Below are 13,478 nucleotides of genomic sequence, written 5' to 3'. Positions count from 1 at the left end.
GACTATTATCATTACAGTTGCATACATATATGCTTTAAATTTTATTTAGTAGTGTCAAGACTATATGATACGAGGACATCACAATGGCTTGTGTACTGCACGGTTGTCAGATTAACCCTTTATAGGGTGCAAAGAAGATGACGAAAGAGTAAGGCCCCATGCACACGACCGTGTTCGGTCCGCATGTTGGCCGCATGTCCGGACCGAACACACTGCAGGGAGCCGGGCTCCTAGCATCATACTTATCTATGACGCTAGGTGGCACTGCCTATCCACGGAACTACTGTCCCGCACTGAAAATATGATTACGGTACCTTGACGATACAGTGGCTTGACGATAACCGCACATAATAGTGAGTCATTTTTTCTTTTTTAGGATGATCTGCGGACAGATGGCAGGGGATGTGAGGACTACCGAGTGATCGAAGTGGAGACTGACGTTGTTTCAAATACTACTGGATCTGCACGTGTGAAAATTGTAAGTTATGTATATTTCACATCAAAAGTCTTCTATGTAAAGGGACAAAAGACACCTGAATCCTTGGGGGCAAAAAAGCATTTGGGTATTATTCAGATATAGAATATTATCTATTTGCTGTCCACTGGGAATGTAATCGTGTAAGGCTGGGTTCACACAACCTATTTTCAGACGTAATGGAGGCGTTTTACGCCTCGAATTACGTCTGAAAAAAACGGCTCCAATACGTCGGCAAACATCTGCCCATTACATTCAATGGGCTTTACGATGTACTGTGCCGACGACCTGTCATTTTAGACGTTGCTGTCAAAAGACGGCGCGTAAAATTACAGCCTCGTCAAAAGAAGTGCAGGACACTTCTTGGGACGTAATTGGAGCCGTTTTTCATTGACTCCAATGAAGAACAGCTCCAAATTACGTCTGTAAAAGGCGCCCCACAAAACACGAGTACATGCAATTCGTCTGAAGTTCAGGAGCCGTTTTCTCCTGAAAACAGCTCCGTAATTTCAGATGTAATTGCAGTTATCGTGTGCACATACCCTAATACTCAGCTTTTTGAGCACAGTTACATAGTTGCAATCTCTCTCTATGTAGCATTGTGGGTTGTCTGCATCTTGCTGGGAATTGGTGTTTTCACCAAATACAGGTACAACGCTGTTGTAGTCAGTGGTAAGTCGTAACAACAGCTATCCCCAATCCGGTGGGCAGTCAATGAGTAGAAAGGAATAAAAAGCAGGGGAAATACGAGCGCTGCCGACATACATAAATCAACGATGATGAAAAGGAGGTATTTTATTAACCTCTTAAAACAATGGCAACGTGTTTCACCACCGTCTCCTTATCTTTCCCTTCTAGCCATCTTTTTGTCAATTGGTAGAATTGCTTAGTATTTTACTAATCACTCACAAGTTTTACTTTTTTAATTATTACTTACATTTTAATTTTAAAATTATTGTTTGTTTGGTTGTGTAGCACCGTCTTTCAAATTACTCAACAGTTGTCACTTTAGCTCCTCCCCTCCTCATCCTACTTATTATGTATCGGAGGCCTTCGTCCCTGTGTTGACACTTCGTGTGCCGCCATTTTATGCCACCATGCGGCAAAAAAATTAATAAAATAGTCTTTCAGATTCGTACAGAAAAAAATCTTTATATGAAACGTTGATGTGGGTTATCATTTATCTCTGCCCCTTTTGCCATGCTTGGCAGTATGAGATCATAAAGCACGTACATTATCACTCTTTTGGCCGTACAGAAAAATAATGGGGCCAAATAATGTGCTGCACATTGGGCTCAATTACAAGAATACCATAAATAATATATACATCATAGTAAATATTCATTTCTTTGTATTTTTCAGGGCCACACAGATGTCCTAGTGGGAGTCAAAGCTGAAATGGGAACACCAAAGTTGGAGCGTCCTAAGAAAGGCTATCTGGAATTCTTTGTAGACTGGTTAGTAAATGCAACTCTGTGTTCCGGATAAACAAATCCCTGTGATATATAATGACATTTTACGATATTATATATATTATAACAAAAATTTTTAAGCAAGAATAGTGTAGTCTGAAACTCTATCCTTGCTTCCATACTTTTGTCTTAGACCCTGTGACTTACATCCGGAAAGCTTTTGTTCGGATTACTGGAATTGTGCTTTAAAGGCTATGTACACCTTTTAAAAAATTTATTATATTTTTATTTATTTTTTAAATGTTGATCATTGTATCTGGTGCAACTTTCAAAATACTTTTTGAGGTACAGCTGCTTTTATATCCTGTATACAGAGCAGCTTCATCTAGCGCTGAAACCTGGGTGCGTTAGGTCAGCGGGACTGACTGGTTCAGTGACAGCGGGTCGAGATGCAGGATCCACCTGTTATCGATAACATCTAAGTTACGAACTTAGATGTGATCGGTTTCAGCGCTAGATACAGCTGCTCTGTATACAGGATACAAAACTGCTGTATCTGAAAGTAAAGCAGTTTTTTTTTGGTTTTTTTTTTAAATAAAAGTATTCAGAAGTTTGCACCAAACGCACTGATAGACATTTTTTATTAACCCCTTCGCACACCACAGTCTGCTATTACATCCTAGTGCGGGGGTGATTTATGGAGCATTCCCCATACGCTGTGGGTGTCGACTGTGTTTTATAGCTGATACCCGGTACTAACGATCGCTGTTCCTGGCTAATTAACCCCTCAAATGCTGTGATCATTCACGACTGCAGCACATTAAAAGGAGTTGGCGGCCCCCTCGGACAGCTCATTAGCACCCCCACAACGCAACTGTGGAGTGCCAATGGTTGTCATGGCAGCCCAGTGGCCTAATTAAGACCACAGGACTGCCTTCACTGTGCTTCTGTTCAGCCCTTAGCAGAAGCCTGTAAAATGACTATACACTGCAATGCATTAGTATTGCCGTGTATTGTACCAACGATCGCTGGTTCAAGTCCCCTAGGGGGACTAATAAAATGTGTTTAAAGAGGCTCTGTCACCAGATTATCAAACCCCTATCTCCTATTGCGGCAGATCGGCGCTGCAATGTAGATAACAGTAACGTGTTATGTTGTTTTTTTTCAAAAACGAGCATTTTTGGCCAAGTTATGACCATTTTTATATTTATGCAAATGAGCCTTTCTTATGTCCAACTGGGCGTGTATTGTGTATGTACATCTGGGCGTTTTTACTTGTTTTACTAGCTGGGCGTTGTGAATGGGAGTGTATGATGCTGACGAATCAGCATCATCCACTTCTCTTCGTTAACACCCAGCTTCTGGCAGTGCAGACACACAGCGTGTCCTCGCGAGATCACGCTGTGACGTCACTCACTTCCTCCCACAGGAACTTAATCGCGTCGGATGAGCGAGGACACGCTGTGTGTCTGAACTGCCAGAAGCTGGGTGGTAACGAAGAGAAGTGGATGATGCGGATTCGTCAGCATCATCCACTTCTATTCACAATGCCCAGCTAGTAAAACAAGTAAAAACGCCCAGATGTACACACACAATAGACGCCCAGTTGGACATAAGAAAGGCTCATTTGCATAAATATAAAAATGGTCATAACTTGGCCAAAAATGCTCGTTTTTGAAAAAAACAAACGTTACTGTACTCTACAGTGCAGCGCCGGTCTGCTGCAATAGGAGATAAAGGTTTGAAAATGTGGTGACAGCGCCTCTTTAAATAAAGTTATTAGTGGAAAAAAAAAGCATTTCCCATTTTTCCTCTAAAGAGATGTAAAAAAAAAAAACCCCCACAGCCATAATTGCTGTTTTTTAGTCAACATAGCGGCGAATTTTTTTTTAATGAGTACCGATAAAAACTTCAGCTCACCCCGCAAAAAATAAGCCTTCACACCACTCAATCCACGGAAAACTAAAATACGGTAGTTACGGCTCCCAGAATGATGTGAAACACAACAATTCTTTTTTTTTTTTTTGTTTGTTTTTTTTTTGTAATAAAAAAAATAAATATATAAATTTGGTATCCAGTAGGTTTCAAACGGTGTACGTAGCCTTTGGCCCCTAATGCTGAGGCCCTGTTCTCACAGATTTTTGCCGCGCCAAAAAACGGCCAAAATCGCCTCCAATGGGAGGCGGAGGCGGTTTTTTCCTGCAAGCGGAACTAAACGCTCACGGGGAAAAGAAGCGACATGTCTTTTCTTCGAGTGTTTCCGTCTCTGACCTCCCATTGACCTCAATGGGAGGCAGAATGTTTTTCTTGCCGTTTTTTTCCCACGGCGCTCAATTGCCGCAGCTGAAAAATGCGGCAAAGAGTGCAGGCAGGTTAAAATCTGCCTCAAAATTCCTGAAGGAATTTTGCGTATCGGGTTGCTTTTTTTTAATTTGAACCTTCAAAAAGCAAAAAAAGGATACCAACACTCACTCCTGCTTGTGATCTCTGCTGTCAGCTTGATCAGTGCACAGTACTAGTGCCCGTGCGATCACCTGCAGGTGTAGTTATCTCAACCCTTGAACCACCAATCCGTAGGTTTTACTTCTATGCTCAGGTAGTGTGGGTCCTTCCCCTACCGTTCCCTTGCTTCTACTGTTTGATTTCCCTTCTGCATCTCCTTACGTTCTTGCATGATGACGTGTCGTCCATAGCGATGTCCGACAGTACAGAGATATGTAAACTGATGCGTCTGGCCGACCCGAATAACCCATCTGATGATACAGTCCTTATAAAATACAGCATTACTACTCTACTCGGTGTTCACACCATCCATCACTTTGCCTGTAACGCACTTTACGCTTCCCTTGGGTTGGCCTCTTTGTTGCGTGCAATTCTGTTTTACCAGCTGCCTTAGGCCTTATTTACATGACTGTCCGTGTGTGGTCCATTTAAATAACTGACTGCTCGCTGACCAATTCAATTTAATGGGGCTATTCACACATCTGTTTTTTTTCACGGAGCGTGTTTGTTCCGTAAAAATTACCGCAAGTCCTATTCTGTTTTTTTTTTTTTTGTGGGTCACACGCTCCAATTGAGGCTCATGGGTTTGTGAAAAAAAAAAAATGGACAGCACGCGGCAAATATCTGTATAATTTGCTAAAAAAATGCAGAAAAGCAAAATCGGTAACAGCTTGCAGCGGAGAAACATGGGCGAGAAAAACGATTGACATGGATAGTCGTATGCATAAAAACGTCACTTTTTTTTGAGGATTCAAATCGGACACGTGTGTAAGGCCTTCTACACACGACTTTGTTTAGCGATTTTGGCATTGTATATTGAGATTACATAAGATAATTGTGAGTGGGGGGACATAAACACATGCGCAGGAAGGGATAATCTTTTACACAGACGTATACAACGTTCATCTGAATAAGGCCCTAAACTTAGTCACCTAGTGGCAATAAAAAAACATTTTGAGCTAAAGTTTAAACCATATATATTTTTTTTTCCAAACAAAGTGTATAGAGGGGAAAAAAAAAAATACTTTTCGTAGAAAAAAAAGTGTTCATTTTGTTCTGAACTATACATATTTGATATTGCCGTAATTATAACCGCCCATAGAAGAAAGGTAATCTGGTGAACAACCTAAATAAAAAAACAAAAGCTTTTATTGGGTGGGAATGGAAAGAAAAATAAGTCGTCCTTTAAAAAAAACAAGCCCTCTATACAGTTCTATCAACAGAAAAATGGAAGTTCTGGCTCTGTTTGCAGCGACATGTAAAAGAAAAAATACCTCCGGTCCTTCACTCCAATATAGGCTTGGTCCTTAAGGGGTGAAGGACTTTTTACAGATATCCGTGGTTTAAACTGCTGATGGACGTACGGTCTTTTTCTGCTATGCTTTCTTAAAGAGACCTTGTCCAGAATTGCTTAATTCAATACGGCACAAACATTGGTAACCTGGGACTTCCATACAATGCAGCAGGTACAGAACAGTACTTCAAACAGTTAATTGCAACCAGCGCGCATAAAAGGTTGTTTTGGCCATTTCAGCACATGTGGGGAATTGGTCACCTCTGGAGATCATCCGAACAAGGTTCATTTCGTGGAAAACCATAGATAAGTATCGTATACCCAGAATCTTCACATCTGCGCAGAATAATCTGATTTCACTTACTAACAGATGAATGTGGCTCACAGGATGAATTCATTATGTTTGCAGCTATCGGGTTTAGCGCTTCCCATAGTACATAGCTCATTAACATACTTTGATTTACCAGAATCTTGCTTCAGCTATTCTTTGGGGACAGTCTGCTACATTTTATCAAAGTGAATTCATCTTCAATATGACACGTATCCTAATCTACAGCAGAGGTTCATGTCGTGAGAGTACCACAGAATGATGATCCGGATATAGGGGGGTGGATGGCTTTGTCAAATTTATTAAAGACTAGCACCAAAGTTTGTTACACCAGCCATGAGGTGTTATTAGGAAGGGAATTGTTCCTAGGAAATTGTGGCACGTCTTGCTGGCAATGTGCACAAGTCTTTATCAATTTTACACTATTTGCACCGTTTTTGGTGATTTCGTAAATGCAAATATATTACAATACTGCTAATAGCTCTCCTCCAGTCTCTCTTGTGTAAACAGGGAGACTCGCTGCCGACATGATGATGATGATGTATGGACGAGTGATCAAAGTAACGACCGCTCGTCCCGATCCATAACTCCGTGTGACCGGGACAAACGAGCGGCGATCAACGACGTCTCAAAGGGCCTTAAAGGGAATGTGACGCTAGAAAAAAATGTATTTTTTTTTTTTAGTTAAACAATTAGTGTGTAGGTGATTAAACATTGTTTTAATTTTTTTTGCGAGTCAGGAAATATTATAAATTAGATTCTAATTTATAATATTTCCCAGTGCTGGTCACTAGATGGAGCAATTCCCAAAATTGCAGCATTGCATGTGGTAAAGCAACCACATTGCTTTATGCTGCAAAATTTGAGAAAACTCACTCGCTCTAGTGAGCTCTCAGAATCCCCCCTCCTTTATCCTGGCTAATGCCGGGAGAAACGAGGGGATTGAACGGTCAAACCTCCTACACTGTGTGTCGCCATTTTTTTGAGCTAACACACAGTGTAGTAGGCTTACATACACTAGTAAACACACAGTAAAACACTTACATACACAGAAATAACTTACCTGCTCCAGCCACCGCCGTTCCCTCCGGTCCGTCTGCTACCGCTGCTCCAAGTGCACAAGTCCGGAAGTAGTAATCTTACTGTCCGGCCGCGACTTCCGGTCCACAGGAAAATGGCACCGGACGTCGCACAGTTCAACTTGGACTGTGTGGGAGCGGCTCATGCGCCGTTCCCACACAGACGGCGTACAGCATAGTGGATGGAACGGGCCCCGTTCGCATTCACTATGGGACTGTATGTGCCGTATTCCATGTCTGTATGTGTCGTTAATCGACACATACAGAAATGGAAAAAAAAATGGCAGCCCCCATAGGGAAGAAAAAGTAAAAAAGTAAAACACAAATAAATATAAACGTTTTTAATAAAACTCTAAGGCTATGTTCACACGGAGTATTTTGGGGGAGGAATATCTGCCTCAAAATTCCGTTTGGAACTTTGAGGCAGATATTCCTCTCCCTGCACGCCGATTTTCGCGCCGTTTTTCGCCCGCGGCCATTGAGCGCTGCGGGCATAAAACAGCGAGAAATACCCTTTGGAGGTCAGAGGCGGAAGCGCCCGAAGATAGGGCATGTCGCTTCTTTTTCCCGCGAGGCAGTTTTACTGCTCGCGGGAAAAAGACGCCGACGCCTTCCATTGAAATCAATGGGAGGCGTTCTCGGGCCGTTTTTGCAGAGTTTTGCGACGCGGTTTCCGCGTCAAAAAACTCGGCAAAATACCCCGTGTGAACATAGCCTTAAATCAAACTGATGTAAAAAAAATAATTTTGTGACACTGTTCCTTTAAGAATCTGGCACTTGTGTCAAGCACAGAACTGAACTGACTGAACAGATCGAACCAAAAAAAAAGGGGCTGTTCAAATCTTCGTCTGCCTTCCGTACATCAGTTCCGTTCCACTTTTCCTTCGGAGGAACCGATGAACGGAAAGCCAAGTGGAAACCATAGCTTTCGTTTGCATTACCGTTTGATTTCAATGGTAATGCTTCTATTGCAGTGTGTGTCCGTTTTGTTTCTGTTCCGTAAGGTTTCAGTATTTTTGCAGAAACCATAGCCTAGTCTACTTCAGCTATTGTTTCTGCAAAAAAAACTGACACCAACTACAACAGAAGCATTACCGTTGCAATCAATGGTGCAAACGGAAGCTATGGTTTCAGTTTGGCTTTCCGTTTAACGGTTCCTCCCGACGGAAAGGAACTGATGAACAGAAGCACGACGCTGATGTGAATAAACCCTAACTGATCATCCTGGCCCTATCCAGTATCTTTGATGCCGGATTAAAGGATAGGGAACTGTATACTTGTATGTATAGCTTATGTGTTCAAAATGAATAGAAATTCTCCTAAACAGCCTGAACACTTTAAGGCGCAGTTTACACAGCGTTATTTGGCACTTATTTTGACGCGGAAACAGCATCTGAGTCAGAGCAAAAAAAAAAACAAACGTTCAGAGTGTTCTCAATCGGCCTCCAAAGTCCTTCAGGAATTTTGAGGCGGATTTTGAATTGCCAGCGTTTGTTGCGGTTTTTTGGGTTTTTTTTTTTTCTCTCTCCCGTGGCGTTTTTTTCCCAAAAATTGTCACGCCCTTTCTTAGAGCGGTTTCTCCCTCTAAACCTCCATTTATAATCAATGGGAGAATGAAAAAAGAAAACCGTGCTGTTCGTTTGGAGCGTTTTTGATGCGTTTTTTTTTTGGCATTTGCTTAATAAAAAAAAAAAAAGTGTAAAAGAAAAAATGCTGGCATTTCAAAAATCTGCCTCAAATATCCTAAAGGCATTTTGGGGCAGATTATTTTATTTTCTCCTGCTTGCCAAAAAACTGTGTGAACATACAGTTTATCAGCCATATAATTTTTTTTTTTTTAGTTAAACAATCATTATTTGAGTGATTACACATTGTTTTAATCTTTTCTCAAGTCCGGAAATATTATAAATTAGATTCTAATTTATAACATATCCATGTGCTGGTCACTAGAAAAAGCAGTTCCCAAAATTGCAGCATGGTCAATGTGGTAAAGCAACCTCATTTGCTTTATGCTGCAAATTTGGGGTAGACGCACTCGCTCTAGTGTCCTCGCACAATTCCCCCCTCCCTTATTCTGGCTAGTGCCGGGAGAAGGCAGGGGTTGAATCTTCAAACTTCCTACGCTGTGTGCCGCCATTTTCTGAACGAATGCACAGTGTAGGAGGATTAGATACAGTGCTAAGCACACAGTATAACACTAACATACACAAACATAATACACACATCAAATACACAAACATAACTTACCTGCTTCTGCCTCTCCTATTCCTTGCGCCTTCGCTTCCTTGAACATATGGCCGGAAGCCGCGGCTGGAAGTCATCTGACTTACCTGAAAATGGAGTCGGATTTCGCTTTGCTAACGAGCTTCATTTTGGTCTGTGTGGGAGCGGCACATGCGCCGTTCCCACACAGGCGGCATACGCTGTAGTGAATGGAACGGCTCCCGTTCGCATTTTCTATGGGGATGTATGTGCCGTATTCCATCTCTGTATGTGTCGTTAATCGACACATACAGAGATGAAAAAAAAATGGCAGCCCCCATAGAGAAGTAAAAGTAAGAAAAAAGTAGAACACAAATAACATTTATTTTAACCCCTTAGTGTCTAAGCCTGTTTTGGCCTTCAGGACCAGCCCCATTTTTGCAAATCTGACGTGTCACTTTATGTGGTAATAACTCCAGAATGCTTTTACCTATCCAAGCGATTCTGGGATTGTTTTCTCGTGACATGTTGTACTTTATGATACTGAAAAAATTTTGTCGTTAAATTCAATATTTATTTGTAAGAAACGCCAAGATTTATAGAAAATTAGCAAAAATTAGCATTTTTCTAAATTTTAATGTATTTACTTGTAATACCACACAAAATACATACTAGTTTATATTTCCCATATGTCTACTTTATGTTTGCATCGTTTTTTTCACGTACTTTTATTTTTCTAGGACGTTACAAGGCTTAGAACTTTAGCAGCAATTTCTCATATTTTCAAGAAAATTTCAAAAGGCTATTTTTTCAGGGACCAGTTCAGTTCTGAAATGGCTTTGAGGGCCCTATATATTAGAAAGTCCCCATAAATCACCCCATTTTGAAAACTGCACCCATCAAAGTATTCAAAACAGCATTCAGAAAGTGTTTTAGCCCTTTAGGCGTTTCACAGGAATTAAAGCAAAGTAGAGGTGAAATTTACAAATTTCATTTTTTTTTCTTCAAAAATTCATTTGTAATAAATTTTTTCTGTAACACAGAAGGTTTTACCCAAGAAATGCAACTCAATATTTATTGCCCAGATTCTGCAGTTTTTAGAAATATCCCACATGTGGCCCTTGCGCGGTCATGGACTGAAACACAGGCCTCAGAAGCAAAGGAGCACCTAGTGGATTTTGGGCCTCTATTTTATTAGAATATATTTTAGGTACCATGTCAGGTGTGAGGAGGCCTTGTGCTGCCAAAACAGTGGAAACACCCCAAAAGTGACCCCATTTTGGAAACTATACCCCTCAAGGAATTTATCTATGGGTATAGTTAGCATTTTGAACCCACAGTTTTTTTTGCTAAATTTATTTGAATTAGTATGTGAAGGTGAAAATCTACTTTTTTTTGTGAAAAAATTAGGAAATGTTAAATTTTTACAAGGAATAAAGTAGAAAAAACACCCCAACATATGTAAAGCAATGTCTTCCGATTATAGCAATACCCCATATGTGGTAATAAATTGCTGTTTGGACCCACAGCAGGCCTCAGAGGAGAAGGAGCACCATTTGGATTTTGGATGGAATAGTTTTCAGTGCCGTGTCGCGTTTGCAATGCACTGGAGGGAAGAAAACCATGGAAACCCCCCAATAGTGACCCAATTTGGAAACTATACCCCTCAAGGAATTTATCTTTGGGTATAGTTAGCATTTTGAACCCACAGTTTTTTTGCTAAATTTATTTGAATTAGTATGTGAAGATGAAAATCTACTTTTTTTCTGAAAAAAGGTAGCCATTTTTAATTTTTACAAGGAATAAAGGAGAAAAAGCGCCCCAACATTTGTAAAACAATTTCTCCTGATTACGTAAATACCCCATATGTGGTAATAAACTACTGTTTGGACCCACACCGAGGCTTAGAAGGGAAGGAGCGCTATTTGGCTTTTGGAGCTCAAATTTAGCTGGAATGTTTTTGGGTGTCATGTCGAATTTGCAAAGCCCCTGAGAGACCGAAACAGTGGAAGCCCCCCAAAAGTAACCCCATTTGGGAAACTACACCACTTAAGGAATCTATCTAGGGGTATAGTGAGCATTTAGGCCCCACACGTCTTTTGCAGAATTTATTAGAATTAGGCCGTGAAAATTAATATCAACATTATTTCCACTAAAATGTTGAATTTTTTCAATTTCACAAAGGATAAACGAGAAAATGCACCCCAACGTTTGTAAAGCAATTTCTCCCGAGTACGGCAATACCCCACATGTGGTCATAAATGTTTTTCCATTAGAAAGTAATTAACCCTTTACGAACTGATTCATGTTTTGCTTTTTCGTTTTTCGCTTATTTTTTGCGGGACGAGCTGTCGTTTTTATTGGTACCATTTTTTGGTACGATGCCATATCGGTGGACATAAACGGCTGTTTGGGCACGCTGTAGGGCTCAGAAAGGAGGGACGCCATTTGGCTTTTGGAGCGCATATTTTGCTTGGTAGTAGCTCTGGCGTTTTGCTGGTATTTCAGTTTATAATGTTGGGGCACATGTAGGCTGGGCAGAGTACATCAGGACATAATAAGATGGTATAATAATGGGGTAAATAAATAATAATCCACAGATATGTGGCCAGTGTCGCACTGATAAATGGTGCCCGATCTTATCCACTTTTGGAACACTGCACATTTTGCATCGCCATAATCTGGGAGCCGGAACTTTTTTTTATTTTTTCACCACCGGAGCCGTGTGAGGGCTTATTTGTTGCGGGACAATCTGTAATTTTCATTGGTACCATTTTGGGGTACATGCGATTTTGTTGATCACTTTTTATTCAATTTTTCGGCAAGCCAGGTGACCAAAAACCATCAATTCTGACAATGATTTTTATTTATTTTTGACGGCGTTTACCCTGGGCTATAAATGACTATTATACTTTATCCTGCAGGTCGGTACGATTACGGCGATACCATTTGTATATACGTTTTTTTATGTTTTGCAGCGTTTGAGCAATAAAATAACTTATTTAGAAAATAATGTATTTTCTGTGTTACCATATTCTGAGAGCCATAACTTTTTTTTTTTATTTTTCAGTCAAAAAAGCTGTGTAAGGGCTTGTTTTTTGCGGGACGGGTTTTAGTTTGTATCGGTACTATTTTGGCGTACATGCGACTTTTTGATCACTTTTTATTACATATTTTGTGAGGGGTGGTGACCAAAAAATAGTGATTCTGGCATTGTTTTTCGTTAATTTTTTTTGCGGCGTTCACTGTGCGGGAAAAAGAATATTATAGTTTTATAGTTGGGGTCGTTACGAACGCGGTGATACCAAATATGTGTAACTTTTTTTTTTTTTTACTTTTTTCACTTGTCCCACTAGGGGACACTTAGACTTGCAGCTCTGATCGCTGCTGGAATACATTACACTACACACGTAGTGTAATGCCATTCAACTGTCATTGTGACGTGACAGTCACACTGACAGGAAGCCTACGACGACCACCCTCGGGGTGGTCCTCATAGGCTTCTGTACATGGCAACCCGGAAGCCATTGTCTGGCGTCCGGTTGCCATGGGTACCATCGCCAGCCCCCGTGATTTCACATGGGTGCTGCCGATCGGCGCTAAAGACCTTAATTGTGGCGTTCAAAATCGAGCGCCGCAATTAAGGGGTTAACTGCCGATATCAGCGGCGACAGGCCGCTGATCGGCAACGGGGAGAGCAGGGCTGACACCCTGCACAGTTAACCGCCGCTGCGGTGTAGCGCCGCGCGGCGGTTAACTGTCAAAGCACTGACGTAACTGTATGTCAAGGTGCGCGAACTTACTGCTCACCATGATGTACAGTTACGTCATGGTGCGTTAAGGGGTTAATATCACACTAAAAGCAATATTATAAAAAAAATAAAAATAATTCATGACACCTTCCCTTTAACGGAGGAACATGGGACCACAGAGAGACATTAGCCAAGTCCAGATCTGAGCAATAGCTATTTCTAGTATGAGGGTTGGCTATCCAAGAGCTCCATACTTTAAGAAATTTATCAGGACATCCACGTGCTTCATAAGTGAGCTTAAAAAGTGGCCCAGTAGAGTTAACCAATGCAATCCATGCTGACAATGTAGGAACTTCTGGATGTTTCCAATTTAGGAGTATAGTCTTTTTAGCATAGAACAATAAGCATGTCATGAGAGATCTAACAGCAACAGT

The 13,478-nt window shown here is 41.0% G+C and overlaps 1 protein-coding gene across 1 annotated transcript in view; it reads left to right on the top strand.

Moving 5' to 3' along the window:
* Positions 1-13,478, top strand: part of EXOSC7 (exosome component 7) — a 54,295-nt gene that overhangs the window by 4,783 nt on the left and 36,034 nt on the right. Inside the window, exons 2-3 of the mRNA XM_075827075.1 lie at positions 377-478; positions 1,838-1,932. Of these exons, the coding sequence (XP_075683190.1) occupies positions 377-478; positions 1,838-1,932 (197 nt within the window). The remainder of the gene's footprint in view (positions 1-376; positions 479-1,837; positions 1,933-13,478) is intronic.

Source organism: Rhinoderma darwinii, chromosome 5 (genome assembly GCF_050947455.1).
Source record: "Rhinoderma darwinii isolate aRhiDar2 chromosome 5, aRhiDar2.hap1, whole genome shotgun sequence".
Classification (NCBI taxonomy): domain Eukaryota; kingdom Metazoa; phylum Chordata; class Amphibia; order Anura; family Rhinodermatidae; genus Rhinoderma; species Rhinoderma darwinii.
This window is presented reverse-complemented; position numbering and strand designations above follow the sequence as displayed.